General features: G+C 52.4%; 4 protein-coding genes across 4 annotated transcripts; 2 read left to right on the top strand and 2 right to left on the bottom strand.

Moving 5' to 3' along the window:
* Window positions 1–1,183: 1,183 nt before the first annotated feature.
* On the bottom strand, window positions 1,184–2,539 carry N7477_002154 (uncharacterized protein; the record flags this gene model as incomplete). The annotated part of the gene is made up of 2 exons (XM_056963817.1): window positions 1,184–1,807; window positions 1,862–2,539. The coding sequence occupies 2 exons, from the start codon at window positions 2,537–2,539 to the stop codon at window positions 1,184–1,186; spliced, it is 1,302 nt and encodes a 433-aa protein (XP_056823770.1).
* A 494-nt stretch (window positions 2,540–3,033) lies between these two features.
* N7477_002153 (translation initiation factor eIF2B subunit gamma) lies at window positions 3,034–4,791 on the top strand (the record flags this gene model as incomplete). The annotated part of the gene is made up of 2 exons (XM_056963816.1): window positions 3,034–3,214; window positions 3,272–4,791. The coding sequence occupies 2 exons, from the start codon at window positions 3,034–3,036 to the stop codon at window positions 4,789–4,791; spliced, it is 1,701 nt and encodes a 566-aa protein (XP_056823769.1).
* A 2,490-nt stretch (window positions 4,792–7,281) lies between these two features.
* On the bottom strand, window positions 7,282–7,500 carry N7477_002152 (uncharacterized protein; the record flags this gene model as incomplete). Its single annotated transcript, XM_056963815.1, has 1 exon — window positions 7,282–7,500. One exon carries the CDS (start codon window positions 7,498–7,500, stop codon window positions 7,282–7,284), a length of 219 nt encoding a protein of 72 aa, XP_056823768.1.
* A 1,375-nt stretch (window positions 7,501–8,875) lies between these two features.
* On the top strand, window positions 8,876–11,266 carry N7477_002151 (uncharacterized protein; the record flags this gene model as incomplete). Its single annotated transcript, XM_056963814.1, has 5 exons — window positions 8,876–9,826; window positions 9,886–10,605; window positions 10,673–10,748; window positions 10,807–11,165; window positions 11,219–11,266. The coding sequence occupies 5 exons, from the start codon at window positions 8,876–8,878 to the stop codon at window positions 11,264–11,266; spliced, it is 2,154 nt and encodes a 717-aa protein (XP_056823767.1).
* Window positions 11,267–11,442: the final 176 nt, after the last annotated feature.

Raw genomic sequence — 11,442 nt, 5'->3', positions numbered from 1 at the left:
CTTTGCGTATTTTTTAAGTATATATTGTGTTGTTTTGACTGCAATTGCAACAAGGACTAAAGTCAGTCCATCATGCGCTTTTGCGGAGGCATTGCGGAATGATTAGGAGGGTATGCCATACCGTAGGGCTCGGGACGCCTTTTTCCCACCCGATTGTCATTTCCCAGTGAGCTTGTTCTCGTCACTCCCCGTGTGACTCGAGCGGCAGGATCTCCGGGTCTTTGCGCCAAATTCCTGGTCCGGTTCAGGGGACCTTTGGCCCCGTTCGCCACGTGAAGCACACCATTGGTGAGACTGGGACTAGACCCAGAGGATATGCCTCCAGGGAGACGTTTAGAGGTGGCAGGTGGAGAAGATAAAGGTTGTTGAGCCTTGACTCCGTTGACCCCGGCCTGGGGGAAGGCGGGGGCGGCCGCTTCATCTTCGGGGATGCGACGTGGGCTTGGAAATTGCGGTAGCCATCGTGGCGGCACGACGCGCGCAATCGGTATGAATTCGGTAAGTGAGAATGCGATTTATCAGAAAGCCGATCGGGCGATGCTGGTTCAAAGCCGAACTCCGAGGAAGAATGGGATGAGTGATGCGCGAGACATGTGGGATCGGACGGTCAGCTCAGGTCACCAACGCGGTGAAGTCGAGCTAGAAATGCGTGGCAGCTGTCAGTGACGCTTATTATAAGAGAGCGAAAGCGTCCATCCAGCGATGTCGCGAAGGAAATGTATCGGGGGAAGCGCTAGACTACCGCGGGCTTGCAGAGTGAGGTGAGGTGCCAAGCCGCGGTGACGCTCCAGAACGGTCACATGACTCCGCGCACGACGCTATCACCTGATCTGGAGCTTCTGTATCGGACTTGGTTTGCATCCATCACGTCCGGGACCTTTCTCTTCGCGGTGTGCAAGATAGCCTCTATCCCTCTTCGGGGGCTCAAACTATCATCAGAGGAAGATAAAATCTTTATTATCAATGCTATCAAGATGAAGGCGGAACAATCCTCCGAAGGTACTAGCAGAGGCCACCAGTATCGTGACCCAAAAGCACTATATGAAATAATGCATAATAACATGGAAGACAGGGGAATCGAAAGAGAACAATCATCAAGGGGTAACGATCAAATCAGGTATAGACAAGTAAAAATAAAAAGGTATTGACATCAACATCATTGGGAAGTAGACAAGGCGGGCATTTAGTCCAAACCACGCACCCGACGTCGCCAGTCGTCGCCAACACGGAGGGCATCTACCACGTCGATCCGTTTGCCGATGCCTGTGGTACCTTCTTTCTGCCACCATTTCTCACCTTTATCTGCAAGCGCAGACTCATCATCACTGTCAATTAAGCCACCACGGCCAGCTTCATCTCCGACCACGACGATGACCTGACGAACCCAGCCAGAGATGTGCTGAACGGCGTCACCCTCATCACCAGTAAGAGATTCTTGGACATAGACAAGATCGGGTGCGAGGTGGCGCACAAGATGCACGTAGCCAGAGGGGGTGCTGAAGGGCATGATCATGATCTCCTTTTCGACAAGTGCCTGGGCCTGTGTGTACAGAGTCTTGAAAAGGGGAGTAGTACCTTCAAGGTCATCATCTTGGCGAGATTCCACGGTCTTCCGGTTACCATCGATCAATTCACCAGGAGAAGTAGCTTCCTCGTGGGCAATGTTTGAGTAGGACGAGGCGATAGATGTGGTTTGGCGAGATGAACTTCCCTGGCCGATGGCGTGCTTGACATTGGGAGCATATATCAGAACAAAAATACGAGAGGTATCCAAGTCCACATGCTCAGGGAGGTGGGACAGGATTGACTATTGATCGTCAGCATACAATTACTTGTTATAAAGGGGTGGCGGGTTTCTTACGGCGTGTTCCGAGGCAAATTCATCCGAGTCAGCCGGAGAGACAGAGGAAAGAACAATTGCCACGGTCTTCTTCTTCTTATCAAATGAGTTTTGACTGGCAGCTGGTCCACGAGTCGGCAGTGCTCCACTCATGGCAGGTGCGGTGCCTGGTTGACCCCCAACGTTTCTGGCTGCAGCCTCCTCGGACCATCTCGTGTGGTCTTCGAAGTCGCCTCGGCCTTCTTCGCGAATAGACGTAAGAGCTCCACCGACAAGTGCGCCAGCAGCAGTCACGCCGGCCACGACTCGTCGGCTTGCGCCGTCAAAGATCTGTTGCGGGCTCGGCGTTCGGCGCAATGCACCTTGCATGCGGCCCATGAAGCTGGCATCATATCGAGCATCACCAGGAGCTTCTGGTCCTGTGCTTCTTGCGTATCCTTCTGAGGCGTATGAAGGAGGGGGGATATTACTATCGGACGGGCCGTGAGGCGGGTAAGGGGTCTCTCCTTCGAATGGTTGGTCATCTTCGTCGTCATCGTGGTTACGTTCGCTCCAGATCCATGCTGCAATACTGATGGTCGCGACACCCACTGTGAGTGCCAATGGAATCCAGTAACCCATGGCAGTGCGTCTGCCCGTCGCGCTGAAGCCGGTGCCGGCTCCACTGCGGCGGCCGCGAGGGTCCTGGGGGAATGACATTGCGATTGCGTATTAATTTAGAGATAGCGCATTTAGGGGGGACAATGTGTGTCGCAATGGGCATGCAAGTCACATCGCACGCCTCTTGCCGGAGAGGAAACAAGTGGAGAAAAGAGATAGGGAAAATGAAGCTCGACCTCGGAGCTGGGAATACATGTGGCTGGGGGCTCGGGCTCTGTGTATGCTGTTGCCGCGGTGTTTACGTATTACATAAAATCCGGAGGCGGGTCGTCTTGGGCACGTGATATGAGTCAGCTATCTGCACGTGATATCAATCAAAAAAAGCATCAAAGCGGGATGAATGGAGTCACGGCTGGCTTTGTCAACCATAGTCAATTCTCGTGCTTCGTCCTGTTCAGAAAGGCCTTGGGCTTTACAAGTCCCGTGGGAGCTCCCCGAAAGCTCTTTGCAGCCATAGCCGCATATCAGCCCTCTCGACAATCTTCCTTTTACCTGTGCGCCGCGGGGCTGTTGGAATTGACTCAAAAGCAAGCATGCCTCAATCAATCCCAGTACCGTCTACAGGGTTCCAAGCTCTCATTCTTTGTGGACCTGGAGTATCCCTCAACACTTTCACTGCGAACCCCGAGGAACATCCAAAATGCCTCGTCCCAGTGGCCAATCGGCCAATGGTTTATTATGCCATTGACTTCCTACGGAGGTCGGGAATTTCTGGTAAATGAATCCAGATCGCAGGCTACAAATGCTTGAAGCACTAATTCTTCCATATAGATATCACCTTGATTACTCCTCCTTCCTCTCTTGCGCCGCTCCAGGCTGCCTTGAAGCAAAACCCACACCTCACATCATTCTCTTCTCCCTCACCGTCCGTCCTCGCCCCCAAGGCACTCGAGATGACTATGGGTACATGTGAGCTTCTTCGTTTACCCGAGGTACAGGCATGCATCAAGACAGACTTCCTCCTCCTCCCTTGTGACCTTATTTGCGAGATACCGGGCGAATCATTGCTTGAGGCTTGGATGGTCTCTCAGAGCTCTCTTGGAGGCAGCTTAGTTCCTGAGGGGCGCAATGCCCACGGCCCCATTACTCGAGGATCTGGGGGTGAACAGGGCGGTCGCCGAGGAGGCCTGGGTCTATACTATCAAACAAAGCTTCGAGAGGAAAGTGTGAAGGGTGAGGCCACAGACTTCGTCGCTATCGCACCGCTTGATAAGGATGAAGCGCCCACAGTCTCCCATCCCGCTCAAGGGCCGGCCGCTCTACGATTTCATCTTTCCAAGGTCGTCATGTCGAGTCCGATGGACACAATCAAGGAGAAGATGGAAACCGACAAGGGCTTCCTCATTCGCCATTCGTTGGTGGAGAAGCACGCAGAGATCAAGATGTTGAGCGGCTATCGAGATGCGCACCTCTATGTCTTCCCTTACTGGATTAAGGATTTGGCCCGCAACGAGAAATTGGAGTCTGTCAGCGAGGACTTAATCGGCTACTGGGCCAAATCTGGGTGGCAGAAGGGATTGGCAGATAAGCTGGGCATGACCGAAATTTTCGAGCGGCAGCAGGATAGCCAGATTCCTGGTGAGACTGGGAGCCATGATAACGAATCTGTGGAAGAAGAAATTGACCTTCAGGCCATGAGCACCACCAAGAGCGGCTCTATCAACGCCGAGGCTGCCTTGCCCTCCTATGCCTCCCGGGTCAAGGTATCTGAAGCTGAAGCATCTAAGGATAAAAAGTCCTCCAAAGTTCCGCCCATCTTGGCATATGTTCAAAGAGAATCTGCTCCCTTCGTTCGACGTGTGGACAGCTCCGCCCTCCTTCTGTCCACCTCTCTCCGTCTAGCCAAGCTTCCATCTATTGAAGAGGTTGGCCGCATTGAGGCTTCGCCTTTCGCACACAATCAGAAGATTGCCCACCCCGAGGGGATTGCCCAACGCTGTACCGTCAGCAAGTCGGATTGTCTGATCGCCGAAAATGTCACCGTGGAGCAGTTCGCGGTAATTAAAGAGTCTGTCATTGGCAGTAACTGTCATATCTCCAGCGGCGCCCGGCTCACCAGGTGTGTCTTGATGGACGGTGTTACTGTTGGACCGAAGGCGACCTTAACGAACTGCATAATCGGTCGTAGGGCTAAGATTGGAGCCGAATCCATGCTGAAGGAATGCGAAGTGCAGGACTCTTATGTCGTGCCCGAGGACACTGATTCTAAGAATGAGAAGTTCATGGTCTTTGAGGGACTTGACGAAGAGGCTGATATGACGGATGACAACGAAGATGACATGGAGCTCTGAGGCGGTTTAGGGGGGTTCAAATGTCTCCTCTTTCCTTTTCTCCATAAATCGCCATTTTGACGACGAGATAGATTACATGACCTCAAGATATCAGTTCAAAAGCTCAAAGCTAAAATGAAAGTCTTCCCAGGTAGGAGGGTAGACCACGTCCATGCTAGCTTGGAGTTCTTACTTGAGGTGCAAAGTCATCGACTCCCGTATAGCAACCGTCTCGAACAAAAGTAATAAGCCTTTGTGGTATGCATCCTCTGCTGTCATTAACACTCGGTCATCTTCTACAAAGCATTGATGAACAAGTCTCAAGAAGCCTTGACTTGAGGACAGCCTCGCTTCGCTTGCCTGCCTGTGTCAGCAATATCATGATCGTAATCACTCCATGAGCGAGTCAGAAGTAACATGACCCCCAAGACCATGGGAACCGGCAGGATTTCCAACAGGGTCAGACCCAGCATGGACCTCACGTGCCAGTTGTGCTTGATATTGCTTGTATGTACAGTACCACAACGTCAACTACAGTAAAGGCGCGAAGCATGCGAACTTGCGCATATCACCATGTGAGGCCCTAAAAGTGGGTGGTAGTCGTCCCTGATCGGACATGGCTTCTCATGATAAAGTTGCAGTGTAGCTACAGTAGCTCTAGTGTGGGGTTGGCGTCTCCTGTGTGTCTGTGGTGAGGTACCTCAGATTGGGAACTACACTCATCAGTTGAGCGACACCACAATGTGCCCAGGGTGAATTTTCCTCGGTGCTTGTCCACGTTCTCATAACGCATGACCCTGTCGATTCGTGATATTATCTTCCACTGGTGGTGGAAGGGCGCGGAGGTGGCGGAAAGCCATGTTTGTCGCTGGAGCGTACTAGACCGGACCTTCGGAGGAAAGAGTGGAGTCCATTGCGCTGGTTTGGTCGCTTGTGGGTCAACATCTCCGTTCACAAGACTGTCATACGATGGTTGGCCAACACCAGGGATTGTATTGGATGCGCGGAAGGAGTTCATCAATTGGGGGCTCAGATGATTTTATATTGATAGAGGGGAGAGATGTTGAAGGAGATATCTACTGAATTTCTCCACGAAGGGGTCGATCTCTTTCATCAATTTCACTCGTGTCTAAACCGAAAGGGAATGAAATATCTAATGCCAATGTCAAAAACAGGGTATGATAAGAAGACAGCATCTGACGCTAACGACAGTAGTACCGAGTCAGCTCCAATGTGCGCACGGGCACGACTCGCGGCCTGGACAACGGCGCTCTGATGATCGCTACCGTACCTCTCCACACTTCTGCTTCCCCGGATGCCGGCTACATTCCTTAGCGTTGTGCAAATGTACTTCTCAGGACTTTAGCGGATGGTCACTGGATACAATATCGTGGATGCTAATTCCTTCGTACCGTGCCAATCACCCAGGCTGTAGAGATGAATCGGCCCGTGGTGCCAGATTACTGGTTAGGCAGGCGTCGACGGTCATTCGTGCTTTTCTTTTTCCCTCCCAGTACAGCATATGCATCTTTAGCACTAGAGGCTGGCGCGATGCCATGCAGGGTAATCCAAAGCGGTACAGCAGAAGTCAAGCCAAGCAATGATCGCGAGGCGGGACAATTCTGTCTGCAGCATTGAAGAGTTCAGCTAAACCTTGCAAAGCTAACGCAAAGGTGGGACATGTAGAATACAAGGCACGAAGCACGGAAGGAACATGGGACATGGCCTATGGGGCATGGAGCATCGAGACACGCAACACGGGAAGATGCGGGCACTTGAGAGATGCGCGCCATGATTTGCGGTTTCAAAAGCCGCTCTCTCCTGGGTCCTCCATTCAAGACCCGCAATAAAACGCCTCCGGCAAAATGTTGGCAAGATCGGTACCAAGCTGTATGGAGAAGGAGCTAGAGAGCCATAATGAGGTGCGTACTTTTTGCTCATCCATGATTCCGGAGAACATGTGCAGCAATGTATGCATAACTCGATCATCACGGAGGAAGGAAGCACGAAACGAGGATCTGTGCCGGTCTGGTTTTAGGGCATGTCGATCACGCGGGAAGAAATGGAAGTGATCAGTGGGGAAGAGGCTAAGATAAGCAGTAGGCAGGAACAGGAGGGAAGGAAGGACACTTTAGGCGAGAGTACCATGTTGGGTCTGCACCCCTGTACTTGGCTCTTTTCGGGTCAGCTCCGGTCCTAGTCAGCCGTGCATCTATAGGATTGACGGGAGCGTTCGTGAGAGCTGTGCGATCGCGCTGCATTATACGTCATGTACAAGTTCACGAGTACGACGGTTAGGGTGTACCCACAAGAAATCAGGGACAGAGCCGGGTACAATAGAAAAGTTTAGAACAGAACAGAAGAGTCGAAAAAGAGAAAAAGGAAGAAAACTAAAGAAAAACAGAAAAACCGAGGGTGAGAAACACGGAGTTCCCGCAGACTCCGCTCGAGTCCCCGGTTCCGTTCCAAAGTTCTCGCGAACCACCATGAAGTCCTCGTCGACGTCCACGTTCATGTGTCCACGCCCACGGGCTGTTCAGCCTCACCGGCTAGTAAAATACCACTAGCTGTGATCAACAATGGCGCACCGTCCGGGCTCAAAGCCAGGATTGGCTTTCTGCCGGCGGTACCTGGTGTGGCAGTCTGCGAAAGCTGACCGGCACCAGATTGGAACCGATCCCGCCCAGGAAGCAAGCTCGTTCTCCATTTCTTATCGCACACACTCCACATTACCTAGGGCACATAATCTTGGATTCTCCACTGCATCGAATTCGATAGTAGGTGACAGCACGTGCGGTGCACGGAGCCGCCAGATGTTTCGCCGAACGCCAGTGGATTCGCTGCAGTCGTGGAGAAAAACGCCAAAACGCCGTCGTGGGATAGCGTTGCACTTGCTACTTTTAGTGCGCAGTCGCCAATCGCGGGACATATCCCCTTCGCGTATCTTTATAAAAGGCAGAGTCACGATCGGAAATTGTGTTTAAAAAAAAGCAGCAATCGAATTACATAGCTAATGATCTCGGTACCTAAGGTGGGTAACCTGGTGATGCAGCAATCGAATTACATAGCTAATGATCTCGGTACCTAAGGTGGGTAACCTGGTGACCAAGGAAACATAGTCACCGAGTGACTCTAGGTAAATCCCCTGTCAAGGAAATTCTGTTTACAGATCCGAAATCCGAGCAAAGAGGAGTTAGGGGGGCTCCGCTATGATTGGCGTCAGTTTAAGGGGGGGGGTTTGTTGATGCGAGAACATCCGCAATAAGAAAGTCAGCGATAGAAGATAGGAAGTCTGAATCGCCATTGAAGAGAGAAAAGCGGTAGCCAGATATTAGAAGAACACTGTTATGCTTTGAATAAGTTATACCGTTTAATCCTTGGTGACAGATTTAGAAAGAAAAAGAAAAGGCCCCTCCTGGTTAGTTTTCCCCCCATCCCGATCTCTCCATCTCCGCCCCCCTGCTCTGTCTGCTCTCTGCGCTCTGCTTTCACTCTTCCTTCCTTCACTCCTCCACTTTCTTCCCCCCTCCCCAGTCCAGAAGAACGGCACCGTTTTTCTTGTCTTTGACAGGGTGCCTTCCCAAGGATCTGGTTTTGTATTCTTTGGGGGCTTTCTTTTCGTTCTTGTACATCTGCCCCCTTCATCCATCCCCGGGGCTTGTTTTCCATCTGACCACCTTTCGTTTCTTTTCACTCGCCTGGTTTCGAGTTTTTCTGCATTTTATTGGCATTCAGCGTCTCCTTTCTTTAATCGTTGTACCACTATAGTTTATCTTCGCCATCACTAAGAACAGGTACGATACCCTTGCCCCCCCCTGGCTGACGCGGTCCCGTTCCCATCCACCCCCCGAACGCGAGAAAAAAAAAGAACTTCGATCAACAACCCCTTTTTTCATCCACCTCCTCCTGTTCTATTTACTCGAAGACACGATTTGTCTGCATCGTGAATCATGGCCGACTAACATTTGTCCTCCGTTAGCAACTGTCGTTCTTCCGGTGTCCTGAGGAGTGAACCCCCCATCCTCGCCACGAGCTGCCTTGTCGAGATCCCAGCCCCGGCCCGGACGCTCGTGACTCTCTTTCCATTATTCGGAGAAAGAACAATATGGCTGCATTGGTTCAAACGATTCCGCAACACACTAGCACGGTCCCGGTGCTCCAGACGCGTCCTTCCTCCTCTTCAGGCACTTTTGCCTCCTCATCACAGATCCAGGCTTCCCGCTATCAGAATATGTCGTGGAGCTCCCTCAATGCTGGCAATTCAGGTTCATATCGAACTGGTCAACCAATCGTGGCTCCCTACGCCTTCGCATCAAATTTGGGTCATCCTTCGAGCCCCCAACAACATCGACAGTCGTGGTCTCCTCATCTCCGGCCGGAACACCGCACATCTTCTGCCCCTACTGTCGCCCAAGGGCCAATGATGCCTTACGGGGCCACCCCTCGAGTCGCCCATCCTGCAGCTGGTTCTGTATCGAATACTTCCTCTTCTACCCCATCTTTTCATTCCTATGTTTCCAAGGACGACAGCGCAATCCCCTCCAGGAAACTGAGGGGTGACCAGCCTCTACGTCCTCTTTCCACCGCCAACCTTCCAACTCCCTCCATCATGAACATTTCCTCGCCCGCCGGGTCTGCTAAACCTTCCCCGAATCGATATCGCCGGCCCCAGCGTGCTGAGGGTGCACGCGATCAGTCACCCGCACCCGTTCCGGCATCGGCATCGGCATCGGCATCACCTGCTGAGGAGAAGACAGCCCCAATTTTCCCTGTTCGACCTGCTCTTCGACCTACTCACAGTCGCGTCTCGAGCGTAGATGGTGTGTCTCATGCAGAGAAAGTGGCCCCAGAGCGATACCGTCGACGAAGTTTGGGCAACATGGACTCTGCAGCTATTCCTAACCTGCAACTTCCGCTACCCACCCCGACTTCTTCATCGCCCCAACCAGGCTCATACGATTTCATTTCGTTCGACTCGAATCCCCGACCGCACTCATCGCACTCCCGTCGGGATAGCTCAGGAAGCATCCACTCACGACGTTCTTCAGGTTCTTCGGTAGGCTACCCTCTTCGCACGATATCATTAAATCAGAACTGACCAATTGCTAAATCCAGGCTCGAGCTGGGTCCCCGGACTCTAGTTCCGTGACTAGCAAGACCGGAAAGCCGGACGAGAAGAGAACCAGCAAGCCTTCGCCCCTCTCCCAACCCGCAGCCACGTCCCACGACGCGCCTACGAGTGGACCTGAAGCAACCCACTTTACGCCCTCCTCGCCACCGTTGGACTCTCCTGCAGCCAAGCGTCTTGCTGAACTGAAGAATGTTGCTAACCGCCCCGGCAAATCACGCTTGAGGCGTGCTTTCTCTTTCGGTAGCGCCTCCGAGCTTTTGAAGAATTCCGGAGAGAGTCGTGCCGCCAAAAGAGAAGCCCTCGCTGCGGAGAAACTTCGTCAAGAAGCCTTGCTGGAGGAATTGGGACCTGAACAAGCTGCCATTGCCATGCAACAAGAAGAGAGCGGTCTCGGCGAAAGCATCTATTCTCATCAGGGTGGTTTATTCTCTCGATCTACCGATGCCCTCTCAGTATCATCCACGGCGTCATCGGCATCTATGATGCTACGAAAAATGGGCAAAGGTATGAAGAAGGGTGGTCGATCTCTCGTCGGCATGTTCCGTACCAAGTCGGTTGCTAGTATAAAGTCGATCGAAGGCGCAGCTGAGCCGATAGCTGCTCCTCAAATCACCGTTGTCAATGTCGAAAGAGACAATGGCGAGACCGTTGCGGTGAATCCCGATCCGCAGGAAATGCCTCGTGGTGGCACAGTCTTTCCTGAGGTTAGAGGGATCAGACATTCGTCGGTCCGCTTCTATCCGGGAAAGAACCCTGTCGGATGTCTCCCAGACGCGCAAGAGCATCGTGGGAAGTGACCGTGAGCGGGCGGAGATCCTTGCAGCTGTCCGCAAAGGTATTCTGAAGAGTGAGCCTTCCATCCGAATTCTCTACCGCGTGCATTCGAGAACTAACATTTTGTGTAGAAACCCATTCCGACTTTGGAATTTCCTCGCCTGCACATACGCTCGTCGCAGATTCGCCGCATTCCAGTGCCCCGACCACGCCCGATGAATCGACGCGGCCTCGCCCGAATGACCACGTGAAAATTGAGGGTGAGGACTATTTCATTGCCGAGGGCGGACGTTACACTGGTACGGATGCGAAGAGTGCTCCGATCACTCCCTCTGGTGTTGGAAGAAATATTGCCTTCAGCCCTCGCATCCAATTCCACGACACCTGGCCACCTGGCGAGTATGACCGCCGTGGAGATATCGCGACCTGCAACCGCCTGACGCCTCTGCTGGCCCAGCAGATTCGGGAGGAGATTAACAACTTTAAAATGGTCAGCATTCACATGAGAAGCCTGTCAAATTTAATGTGCTAACGTGCCCACAGGAGATGGAGGTTCATGAAAATTCCAAGATCTACACGCACTTCATTTGAGTTTGGTCGGGATTTACCCTGCGTGGCTTGCTTGCCTTGAGCGAGCCTTGCGTCCTTGTCCATAGATCTGCATAAACTTCGGCGATTGGGGGCGTTTGATTTTATCTGTGTCGCAGCAAAGCGACAAATCCAGGCTTCGTTACAGTCAGGAAATTCTCCGTTTCTCCGTCTTTCGT

Source organism: Penicillium maclennaniae (assembly GCF_028827695.1).
Source record: "Penicillium maclennaniae strain IBT 15551 chromosome Unknown utg000003l:1.0-5670915.0:1.0-5674809.0, whole genome shotgun sequence".
Lineage (NCBI taxonomy): Eukaryota > Fungi > Ascomycota > Eurotiomycetes > Eurotiales > Aspergillaceae > Penicillium > Penicillium maclennaniae.
Note: the sequence above shows the minus strand (reverse complement) of the source record. Positions and strands in the feature narration are given on the sequence as shown.